Source organism: Vidua macroura, chromosome 9 (genome assembly GCF_024509145.1).
Source record: "Vidua macroura isolate BioBank_ID:100142 chromosome 9, ASM2450914v1, whole genome shotgun sequence".
In the NCBI taxonomy this organism is placed as follows: domain Eukaryota; kingdom Metazoa; phylum Chordata; class Aves; order Passeriformes; family Viduidae; genus Vidua; species Vidua macroura.
In genome coordinates, this window is record NC_071579.1 from 21,363,052 (window position 1) to 21,375,317 (window position 12,266).

The window sequence follows — 12,266 nt, forward strand, 5'->3', positions numbered from 1 at the left end:
AGACAGCATCCTGCATCGTGGTTCCTGTGCAAATTCTGCATGGGGCTGTGATTGAGCCTTGTGCAAGTGATTCCTTCTGTAATGGTGGGCGTTCCTGTGAATTAGCCAGTGATTTCGTTCTTTTCAGAGGTGCTTAACATGAAAGCCCATCTACAAATGCATGGCTGACAAATGGGTGATGAGTGGTGTTTAGAGGGGACTGAATGACAGGACAATAGAGCAGTAACCTGTGGTTAGTGTAGATGGAGGCAGGAAAGGAGCAACTGGTTTGATCCTAGATAAATCATGTGTGGTTTCATCCTTTTTAAAGACCCGTTTGGAAGCTGTTGATTCTGTACCTGTTACATGTGGTGGTCTGTGAGGGTGTTGGGAGGGTGTGTCTTCAGCTTCACTCATGCATTCTTCGGGAAGATGCTCTTTGTGAGCCCCACATAGTATTTGACTGATGAGCTGTGTCATGCAAGTGTCACGTGGGAAAGTGATTATTTATGATACCGTAAATCTGCTATTCTTTCTTAATGCCTACAAAAGCTCTGTGGAGGAATGGATCTGCTCTCTGAGACTCCTTGTCCTTTGACATACCATGTGTAGCAGAAATGGCTTTTTTGTGGAGGTGTAATTATGTGCAGCCATTAAAGAAGTGCCTGTATGACTGCCGTGTCCATGTTTTATGATTTGTTTTTTTACAGCAGCTAGGGTACCCAAAAGTATTGGGTTGATATTTCAGAAGAGATCTTTCTCCTTTTCTCATAAGTGAGTACATACAGCATAAACTCGGGTAAGAACACTTGTTTGGCTTATGAGTGCAAAACTACTGAATACAGAATCACCTTTAAAAGCTGGGTGGTGGTGGGGATCGGTCTGTCACCAGCTGTTACTCACTGGTTTCTCACTGAAAATGAAAATGTATTGCAGTAAAAATACAGCCATACCTGCTCTTGCTCATATAACTGTGAAGGCATCTTTTGCCTCAGCCCTGCTTCTCCTTCCATTCATTTTGTCGTGCCTGCCTCTTCAGTGTAATGCTGTTTCATGTTTGCAAGCTGGAGCTAGAAAATGTGGAGCTTTACTGCATATGCATATAATGCAGCACAGAGCTTAGGGTAATGGAGAACATTTAAAATTATAGCTGTAGAGATTTGAGAAATGGTCATTAAAAACTGTGTGTATAAGGATTTCAAATGTAGCTGTTGAAGTATTTGATTAGATCTTGTACTCAGTGTGGCATACTCGGTATGAGAACTAATGCTGTCTAACATCTGTTGCTAATACAGCCTGTCACCTGGCAGTAAATGAATAGATACTTACGGGACGTGCAGAAACAAAAGTGTGATTGGAACCATCACTACTACTTAGAAAGAAACAGTATAATAATTTATTAACATCATGGTTTCTCTATATAAACAGAAAAAAATTTTGAATGTAAATACTCAGAATGATACTTCATCATGGAAGTTCTAAGCATACAATTAATATTATAAGATTAGGAGTAAAACCTTCCTTAGAAAAATTGATTTAAAAGCATTTGAGTGGACTCACCTTGTGGTTCAGAGAGATGCTAAGGGAAATCCAAGTCAGAGTTCCTAGGAGGAAGTAGGAGGGCTGTGCTCCTCAGAAAGGCTGGGCTGGATGAGGCTGGTACTTGGAATAATGATCCCAGATGAAACAGGTGGGAGCCCATGAGTGCATGTGCCCCCATGTGGGGGCCTTGGCTCTGCAGAGCTGAGGTTGGCTCTGTCTGATCCCACTGGCAGTGCCGTGTTGCATGTGTGTGAACAAGAGCTGCACAGAACACGACTGAGATAATCTTTTCCCAGGGGAAGATGAGCAGTGCATGCTCTTGGAAGAGACCTCGCGTTAGAGATGGAAATGAGGCGGACAGGACACTTCACTTGTTTCTTGGCACAGACTGCCCAACTCCTTCCTGTCCCTTGCATGGCCACCTGACCCTTCCTCCTCAGACCACGGCCAGCAGACTCTTCCCTCCTACAAGCCAACCCACTCTTTGTAACACCCATCCTTGTTGGACATAGCTGTGACCTGTTTAGGGCTGTTACAGTGCAACTCATCAGCGGCGAGGTTGCTTGCAATCCATTCTCCTATACTCCAAGAATAGCTTGGCCCTACTTACACCACTGTATTTTTGTGAATACAAAATATTCTTGTCCCTCTAGCAGCCTTCACCTCTTTTGTTCTCTGCTGTCTCTGTCTGCTTAACCCGGAGTTTCAATGGCAGTGGCTTGCTTTTATATCTGATGATTTTTGGAGGTTTCTCTCTGCTGAGGTCTGCCTCACCAGTGTGGGTTTTTGTCATTTTCTGACTCCCTCCATTGTAAGGACCTCAAGGAGTTTATCTTTCCATTTGTGGTGTGACAGTGAGCACTGAATTCTTGCCTTTAGTCTTGTTTTTGCTAATAATCCTCCTCTTGTTTAAATTAATTAAATAGAAATGTATTAAAAAAGGAACATGCTTTTCTAAGTAGCAGTAACTGAGTTTTGAATACCAAGTCTACTTAATTAAGCTGCTCATCTGGTATTTTTGCATGCTTCAGTTGGTGTGAACCTTCGTGTTTGCAAATGTAATTCATATATTTGCTGTTGACTTAGGTGGCCTTTTGTGGAAAATCATGATCACAGCTTCATATACGGGTATGAATTTGATTAAAATATAAAAAACTATTTGCTTAGCATACCTTAAATAGAGGCAGTTGCACTTTTTTTTTTTTTTCCTAAATACAACCTAATCTGCCTTTTCTCATCTCCTCTCTAAAGCATTTGTGAATTCCAGTGTGTAACTCAGTGTCAGCAGAGCAGGTGAGAGCTCGGCCCCATGCCAGGCTGTTGAGGACAGGTAGGAATGGTCTGTGTGTGTTCTTTCTGGGTATAGCAAATCACACACCTGAGTTTGGAGTCCCCTGGTGCAATCCCTGTTGTGTTTGCCAGGTGGGCATCACTCAGCTGAGCACTGACTTGTCTGGGAATTCAACTGTCCTGGCTCCCAGGTGCTGGCAAGGCTCACTTTGATTAGAAGTTGAATATTATGTATTGTATCACAGGTTGGAAGATTAGTGAGTAATTGTTAAACCACTAAAAGCACTTTACAGTGCTCTGAAATACTAAGAGATAAATCTGAAAGTAGGCAGTAATAAGTAGAAGCTCGTATTAAAAAAGCCCTTCTAGATTATGAATTCTAGAAGGAAATTAAAAAGTAAAGCTATCATAACAATATTGTTCCATTACAATGATTATACAAAGTAAATGTTAAAATGCAGTTGTTGGTATTGATGTTAATTTAGTTTAGCTGCTGTTTTTTCCCCATACCTTTTGTGAGTTTTAGTTGCTGATGAATGAACTTCCTTCATTATTTTATTAGTATTGGAGATATCAGTAGTCATGGCACTGTGGTTAATAAATACAAACCAGAAGATTAGACAAAATTGTTTTGCAGATTAACAGGCACTGTTCATGCTGGAGTTCTCTTATGACTTTAATCTTGCTGTGGGCACAGAAAGGATTAAACTATTACTTGGTGGCTGGAGTTATTTGATTTTCCCCACTCCCCTGTGAGGACCCCAAAATCCAAACTGTACCCAAAAAAATTGAAGTGCAGACTTCCACTGAAAGCTTTGAGGACATACTTTATGCTGTGATTTGCTTGTGATACCTAAAAATTCATTCTGAAAATAAACTTTGTTGTATGCTTTATCATAAGAATTGAAAGAATTACCCAGTTTGAAATTCCAAATTGCAAGTAAACCTGAGTTGTTGGAGTGCCTCTAGGAATACATAGTGTTTTCTTGGCACAATGCACTGTGTAGCAGAACTTAGCTTTTCCAAGGAATCTCCTTCAGTTTGAGATCAGTTTTCTGAGATGAGAAGCCAGTGGATTGTTCCAGTTTTGGATTTGAGGTTCACCTTAAATTTCAAAGACTTGTTTTGAGACATGGATTTTTTTTCAGGTTTCTATACTGGTCTTTACAACAGAGCCTCACATAAAATTTGGTACCTTGAGGAACAAGAAAGAAAACCTTTGGTATGCAGTGGAAGAAAAAGAAACATTCATTTAAAGGGAAAATGACCAAGAAGAAAATTTGGAAATTCACCCCCCAAATACATGAAATTCACCCCAGTGAGTGCAAGCACTGCACAGACAAGTGTGTTTCACTTCCCTGTGAGTGCTTGTTGGCCCCCAGGACTAGGGGAGGTGGAGAAGCCCACAGAGGATGTGCACACCTCTCCTGGCTGTAGCTGCTGCTGTCTGCCAGGCAGCCCCAGAACCCTGGACTGTTTTATACCACGTGTGCTGCAATAAATAGGCCACAACTGGGTCTAGGACACTCAGTGCTGAAACTGCAGTGAGAATTAAGCCGGGATTAATTTGAAATCCAATAGCTGCCACTTTAATGGACTCCCTGGCACCCAGTGCTTCTGATGTGTTATTTTTGTGCAGTTGCACAGGGATATTTTGCACTCCTGCTACAAACACACACCATCTGTCTCAAGTTGGGGAGAATATCCCCTGCAACAAGGATGATGTGCACATTCATTTCTAAGCATTTGCACTCTTTCTTAAAGCCCTCTTTGGAAAAAGGTACTGGAGGAGATTGAAGAATTTGTCTATCCCTGTTTCATTTGGTAATTACTTAATTCCTGTCTGCTCAGCGTTATGTGCTGCAACTATGCAGATGTGGGTTATGAGTTTAACCCAAAGCTTACTGTACCAATATTTTTGGGCTTATTGAGAACATTAAGACAGAATTCTGTTGGAAGAATGTTGGATATTATAATCCAACACTCTTTGGTGTGGAAAACACTTGAATTTATCCTTGTAGATAAGTTTTAGACAGTGTTGGCCATGTGAAATGTTAATATGTGATGTTTTAAATCTTATTTCTGTTGTGATGTAACATTTTAAAATTAAACCATTCTTCCTCTAATTAACACTTCAGCTTTTTAAAATTATTCTTTTTCATAAAGCTCATTTTAATTGGAGTAACATGTATTGCATGTTTTATGAAACACCTTCATTGAAAGTCTTGGATACTTTCCATTCAGGTCCCTATAGACCCATCCAGTTTGAAAATGCACTGTTTTATCCTTTCCTTAATTACAGGACTTGGAGCAACTCTCTGTTAACTGTTTTTAAGTTCCACAGGATAATGAGTCTACCAGAACTAGAGAGTGTACAGCAAAAAACAGGTTCACAGGAGGAAGCTTGCTGTTGCTTAGCTACCTGTCTTTCTAATTTGGAATCTCCAGCAATTCCATAATGACTAGTCCTTAAGCTGCTAAATATATTTGTTCATGACAGATTGTACCATTCTGAACGTGCATTTCACCTGTGCATTACTGCTATTATTGTAGGAATAAAGGGTGTTTGGAATGGCATTTTGTTGTGTGAATCACAATACCTAAATATGTCAGTTACAGAAACAGTTCCTACTGGTGGCTACTACAATGAAATTCAGAAAAACTTGAGCAAAAAGTTCCCTCTGCTCCTCCAGAGCAGTCCCAAATATGAACAAGTTTTGTGTAATCTGTAGGTAGTGCAACCAGTCTGTAGTACACATTCTCACATCAAACATAATAGTGATAGCTAATAAATTGCAGATCAAAATACTGTGACACTTAACATGGTTTTGGTCCATTTAGCATTTTCTCGCAAGTGAGAAAATGCCTGACGTGTAAAAATTGCCTGAATTTCATAGAAATCTGCTGAAATAAGACCCTGAACTAGGCAATAGTCATAGGAGAACTACTGAAATTTTTTTTTTCTGGAATCTGTGAAAAAAATTACTTATATTAATGCTATCTGATCAATCCTAAAATTGATATAAAGAGATAGTTTTTCTAGGCTTGTGGCCACAGAACTGGTATAAGCATAGAAAGAAATTCTGGCTTTTCTAAACCTTTTTCCAGTACGTGGATCTAAAAAGGATTTTCATTTGCTGTTAAAGTGAATTCTTTCTTACTATAATAGTCTTTCCCATCAGGAGAAATCTCTGTGACTCTTCCCCTTTTGCCTACACAAAACAGCCACAGCAGTTTCTGCAGCAGCACGGGTGAGGCACTACTCATGTGTTTCTGGGAGGGCATCCATCCCATATCCCATACTCCATATCCCACACCCCATACCCCATATCCCATACTCCATACCCCACACCCCATACCCCCTATCCTATATCCCATACTCTATATCCCATATCCCACACCCCATATCCCACACCCCATACCCCATATCCCACACCCCATATCCCATACTCCATATCCCACACCCCATACCCCATATCCCACACCCCATATCCCACACCCCATACCCCATATCCCATATCCCACACCCCATATCCCACACCCCATACCCCATATCCCATATCCCACACCCCATATCCCACACCCCACACCCCATACCCCATATCCCATCCCTGGACAGCTCGGGGTGGCTGCTGCTCGGGCAGTGCCTGCTGGCTCCAGGTGTCCCTGCCAGCCCATGTGACAAGCACAGCTGGCTGGCACAGGTCATGGGAGCAGTGGCTCCATGTCCCATGCAGATGGGGCCATGCACTGGTGCTAAAAGCAGCTTTTTGTAAAGGAACTCCAGCACTCTTTGCTGCTCAACTGATGTGCCCACCTAGGCAGAGTTTTGTTATTGAAGCTTTCTGTGTTGTATTTGTTAGGATTTTAGAAAGATGAACTTGTTAGCTTGACAACTAATTATATTTTTAATTTAGTGGTGAACTCTCTTGGGAATCTATGAGCAAGTTAATTTAAACGAAATTGGGTATTTCAGCTCTTGCAGGTATACTTTGTGGATTTAAATGTGAATCTGTATAATCCCATTTTAGATATTCATAAGGTTTTGATGTCCTCATGGAAAATACTGGCCTATTTCAGTATGATTTTGTGCTCAATTAACCATTTAGAGATATTGAGTTACAGATATTCAACAGAGTTGATTATTTTTGCCCTTTTATTGTGGTGTAATATTTATGTGTATATTTCAGTTTCTGGGTCTGTAAATCTTTCTTATTAGGATAATTTATTTTTAAGATTACCAAATATGTAGCTCTTGTACAGCCTCTTATAATTTTCGTCATGCCTTCATGGTTTTAATCCTTTACATTTTAACATTGCATCCCCTGACTTTAAACTGACTATATATATGTCCTTGATTTCCCAGTGAAGAGCCACTGCTGCACTGGCCTCTCTTCCCTTGCACAAGTCCGTGGAGACTTCAGTACAAGACATGACAAAATGTAAAACCACACTCATAGATCACCTTATAAATATTTATTCATATAAATTCTTTAAAGAAATTAAATTACGTGTTCTATACAAAATAGGAAAGAGAGGCTTTTAGTGTCACTGGCTGCAAATTGAAGTCATTTGTCTTGAAGGGTCAGGTGCCACTTTATGGTAAGATACTTGTCTGAGATCCAAGAAGGGAAAGATTGATAGTACAAAGAGATTGATGGAACAGGCACTGCAATATGCATACGAAGTTACAGGTTAATTAGGAAGATTTAAACAAGAAAGTCCCTTTGTGTGGAGAAGTGTCATGTGCTGTTATTCTCAGAAGCGAGGTGTGCTGGCAGCCTTTTGAACAGGCAGAGTTGGTTTTCAGAGATGTTTATGTGGAGATGTGCAGTTGTGAATATCAGCGAGGTGGCAGATCACCAACAGCACACGCTGCAGCTGACGAGTGCTGCTCAGGGAGTTCAGCGCTTGCATACAGAGACACCTGCTCTGCTCACATCTTTGGTTTTGTTGTGCTTGATGTAAATTATAATGCTGGTTTTGTGATTCCTGTATCAGAGTAAAATCATTAATATTTCAGACTGCCAAGTTCTTTGGGTGTCTCAGGTGATGTGACTATTTGTTCTACTTTTTAATTGCAGGCACAGCAGAAATTCCAATGCTTACAGAAAAATCCTAAAGCTAAGAATGTGTGGTTTATAACGTGGGACCTGAGCAATCAACAAACATTGTTTTTGTGTTGATAGGAAAGCTGTTTTGAAAGAACAGAAGCTGCAAACTGTTCCTTTTTTCATTAAAGTTCACCAGCCTCCCTGGTACATTTAGCAGAGAACAACAAGCTTCTCTGTGTGGATTGATGCTGAAATTAAAACAGCAACATCTTTTGTAATAGTTATTCACTTGGCAGAAAGAGAATTTTGGATTTGACTTAAATGCAACAAAACCAAAATGGTCCGTGCCCCTTGTGTCTCATTCTGCACAAGGACAAAATGGTGCAAATCTTTCAGTAAGGCAGGAATAAAAATCTCAGCAAGCGCTTCAGTATTTATTATTGTAATAGTAAATCATCCCTGTCTGCCTGGAAGGACTGTAAAACATACCTGCTGAGGGCAAGAGTAGGCACAGGCCTGAGTGACTGTTATATTTCTAAATACTATAATTCTGGTATTTTTGTCATGATAGCCCTAACTAAAATTTTGCATACATGTAGTCACCTTATTTTTAGCTCCAGAGACAGATCTTGGGGTACACAGTAGCTCTTGCCTTCTACAATCCATTTCTCTATTCTCTGACTGTGGAGTATCTGAATTTTTGGTTTAGTAAGGGAAGAAAGAAGACAGGCAAGTTTTACCTTGTCTAGCTGCTACGTGTGAGACAGAAAAAACCTTCAATTGCAGTGTATGTTTTTTTTACTGAAGATGAAAAATTTATTGAAGGGGGACAGAAGTTTGAATTGCAGAATATATTTCTACATTAGAGAAAGGCAGTTAGACTCAAATGAGGCCTCTGGGAAATGTGATTGACACTAAAAACAGTCCTATTTTGTTTTATGATATTGCTGTAATGATGAGTCTTCACTTGTTATGTGGTCAGATACCTGTTTATTCACATAATTCTGAGTACAAAAGCAGCTGTAGAAAACAGGTAGTGGAAAAACAACACTCTTTTCTCTTTCACATTTGCACTTGTAAGAGCTGTTTCTCATACTTACAGAATTCTTCTCTTGTATTAACATGAGACCAAATACAAGAAAATCTGTCCAAACAAATGAGTTGGAACACTTCCCACGATAGCAATACGCACAGGCAAAATGGTGTCTCAGGCACAGTTCAGTGGCCTTTGTGTGGTACCTACCCTCCCTGCTTGAGTGGCTACTTGCCTCCCTTTAGGCTCCCCATCACTTCACAAAGATGCTTCTACTTCAGGAAGAAATACAACTTACTGGTATTTTGTTCTCCTGCAAGGATTATTTTTTTACACTTGATAAACACATTGCACTGCTTATTGTGAGAACTAAGTACAGTTTTTTTTTCCTTTCTGTTTTTTCTTTTTTTTCCAGAAACCAAAGCAAAAGGATTGGCATCCTCCTGGAGGATTTATTTTAGGACTCTGGGCATTGATCATCATGGTTTTCTTCAAAACATATGGAATCAAGCACATGAAACATGTCTTCTGAACTGCAGCAAACAAGAGATTTGCACTGGCTGCTACTTCGGGTTCATGGGTATCTCCTGAGTTCTCTGCATGTGGATTATGGTTGTGGTGAAACACTGTGTTGATATCTTGCTTCTAAAGGTTCTTTTGAAGCCATCTCTTCTGCCCGTTCTTCTATAAAGATTCTAAAAAATGGTTTTAATGTTACTGTTATTTCATTTTGTCTTGATTTAAACATACTTTAATGCTTTTCTGAGCACTTTTTCTTTTTGGTTAAACTTAAAAAAGGGCAGAACCTAAACTCAGTAGCAGGATTTCTGTGGTTGCTTCTGGATTGTAAATGGGCAAATTCTTTCCACCATACTTTGAAGTAAATCTTAGAAGAAGTCATCTCTTACTAAAGAACTGGACATTGTGGAGAACTTTATTTAAGATGTCATTCTGTCAATAAAAACTTAACCCACTTTGCAGACTTTGTAATGGCATATGGAAAGCTTTCTTCACAAAAATAAAAATAGTCTGGAATATATTGATTTCTTTTTTCTTATTATTTTTTCTTCCCTGTTAATAAAACCCTTAGATCAGTCCTTTCACCTTAGGCAGTTTTGAGTCTAGAATTCTATGAGTTGGTGAAAGTAAAATGAAAATTATGACCTTGCTGAATCTACTTAAAAAGAAGGCCAAAAAACTTGAAAGGATTTCACCATGTCCATTAGAAACCCTTCATAGGTGTTGTATTTTCACTGCATACAATATGAACTTGGATGCTTTCAGAATTTTCAGTGCACTGGATTTTGCACCGAAGAAAATCGACTCTGGCATCAGGATGAAGAACATTATAAATTGTACCATTGTATTCTGTAGTTTCTGAGCCCTTAGAAAATGTGCGTTGTTGCCTGTGTTTTGTAGATTCTGGTTTGGCATATTGATTTGTTCTTCCTGGACATTTACTGATGAATGTATGCTAGAAGGGTTTTTTCTGTATAATATAATAATATTTGTGAAGAGAAAAGCAAATGTGTGCATGTGTAGAAACACATCAGTCAGTGAGTAGAAGCTTTTGCCCTGTGCTTTTGGAACTTGTTCTCTCCCTTAACCAAAATAAAGCTTACCTGATGCAGTCACGGTGTAAGTACTTTACACATATCTCTGAAGTTATTAGGAATTATCTATAATCACACATAATATCAGAGTCGGTATATTTTTCTTAGAATATGGTTCTGAGCATTTCCTGTTGCACAGCACATAAAAATCTGAGTGCATAAACATTTTTGTCCTTTTTTTTTCTCTTCCAGCTTGATTGTGGCATCCCAGGTGAGAGGAGGTGAATGTTCAGAGCTGTGAGCCTGGGAGGGCTTGATTTTTTATCTCCAAAGATTTTCTAGGCTTGGAGATGTTGAAGGTACAAAACGATCCATTATGGAAGGTAAACATTTGCCTACTCCACCTCTTCGTGGCACTTCTTGGTGAAGAACTGGAATTGTTTTCAGTAGCTGGGGCTTAAGGCCCAGCAATAGGGATTAAACCTAAAGCACTCCTACAGTCCCTATAGTTCTGTAAACTGATATTATGGGGTAGGTAATACTGGACATGTCTTCCCAGTGTGCTGATCAGAAGCTTTTATGTAACTGGTGCACAGATCCTCCCTGCCAACAACAATGCAACTTCATGGGAAAGAGAAACACTCTGTACAATGGGTCTGAGTAGCATTGCTGGTGCTGGATGTCTGGGTCTATTCAAAGTATGCTGGGTTTGGGGGTTGTTTTTTTGGATAATGTCCTTCAAAAGCAATGACTTCATATCCAAAATCTGATACAATCTGACTTTCCATAAATTCAGAAAACATTTTTTTTCTCACTGAGCAATTTCTAATACAACAGTCAAGTGAAATCTGCTGTGTACAGACCATGTAGAAATTAATAGACCCAGTATAGAAACGAATCCTATAGAATTTCTTAGAGGATTTGCTTAGCTTTCCTTTCCTAATCCAACTCCTTTTCAATTGTAGTAAATATTTTAATCAAATATTTATTTTATAGGCAAGTTTTGCCTCACTTTAAAAAGTGTACAAAGTCGACAGAGCTTTGTGCCTTGCTTCATTTGCTGTAACACTTATTTGGACTCCTCAGGCCTTACTCAATTTTTCCTTCTTTCAGCCACCTTTTGCAGGAGGTGATAGAAACACCTACAGAACTCAGCCGAATTTTGCCAGTAGCAGTAGATACCAAAGATTCTGTCTTTTTAAAAGCTTATCTGCTTAGGGAAAAGGAGGCAATTAGGTGGGTTATTAAAATGTAATTTATGAATAGAGGCACTCGGTAAGTATGCATGTGAAGGTGATTAAATTGAAGTGAGAACAACAGTTTGACTGGAATGCAGCAAACTCTGCTTCAGGCATTTTTAACATTTTTGTATGCACAGAAGTGAGGAGTTGAAATGGATCATTCTGAGACACCATAAAGTTGCCTATGCTACACCTATGAGACAGTATTTTCTATGCTGTGATAGCTTTTATTCCTTGAACAGTTACAGTCTGAAAGCAAGTACAGGAATGTCACAGAATTGTCTGTAAATGTGTGTTGTATATTTATTTTTTATTTAAAGTTAGTAACCTTTTCATTGTCCCAGGGAGGCCTTCAAGCTATTTGGAATGTGGCCTCTGGGAGCCAGCCATGTCACCCTCAGTCACAAACCATTTGTGTTCTGCAGGCCAAGTGTGCTTTGCAGTAGAGATGCTTCCTCCAAGGTGCACAGATGATCGTTCTAATGGAATCCAGAAGACAAGCCAGATGGCAGCAGTTTCCTGATGCTTCTTTGCATGGGAATCTTTTGAGCAGAATTGTATTTCAGCATTTAGT

General features: G+C 39.5%; 1 protein-coding gene across 1 annotated transcript in view; it reads left to right on the top strand.

Moving 5' to 3' along the window:
• Window positions 1–10,528, top strand: part of PIGK (phosphatidylinositol glycan anchor biosynthesis class K) — a 65,505-nt gene extending 54,977 nt beyond the window's left edge. The window contains exon 11 of the mRNA XM_053985692.1: window positions 9,314–10,528. Within this exon, the coding sequence (XP_053841667.1) occupies window positions 9,314–9,430 (117 nt within the window). The 3' untranslated portion in view covers window positions 9,431–10,528. The remainder of the gene's footprint in view (window positions 1–9,313) is intronic.
• The last annotated feature ends 1,738 nt before the right edge of the window (window positions 10,529–12,266 follow it).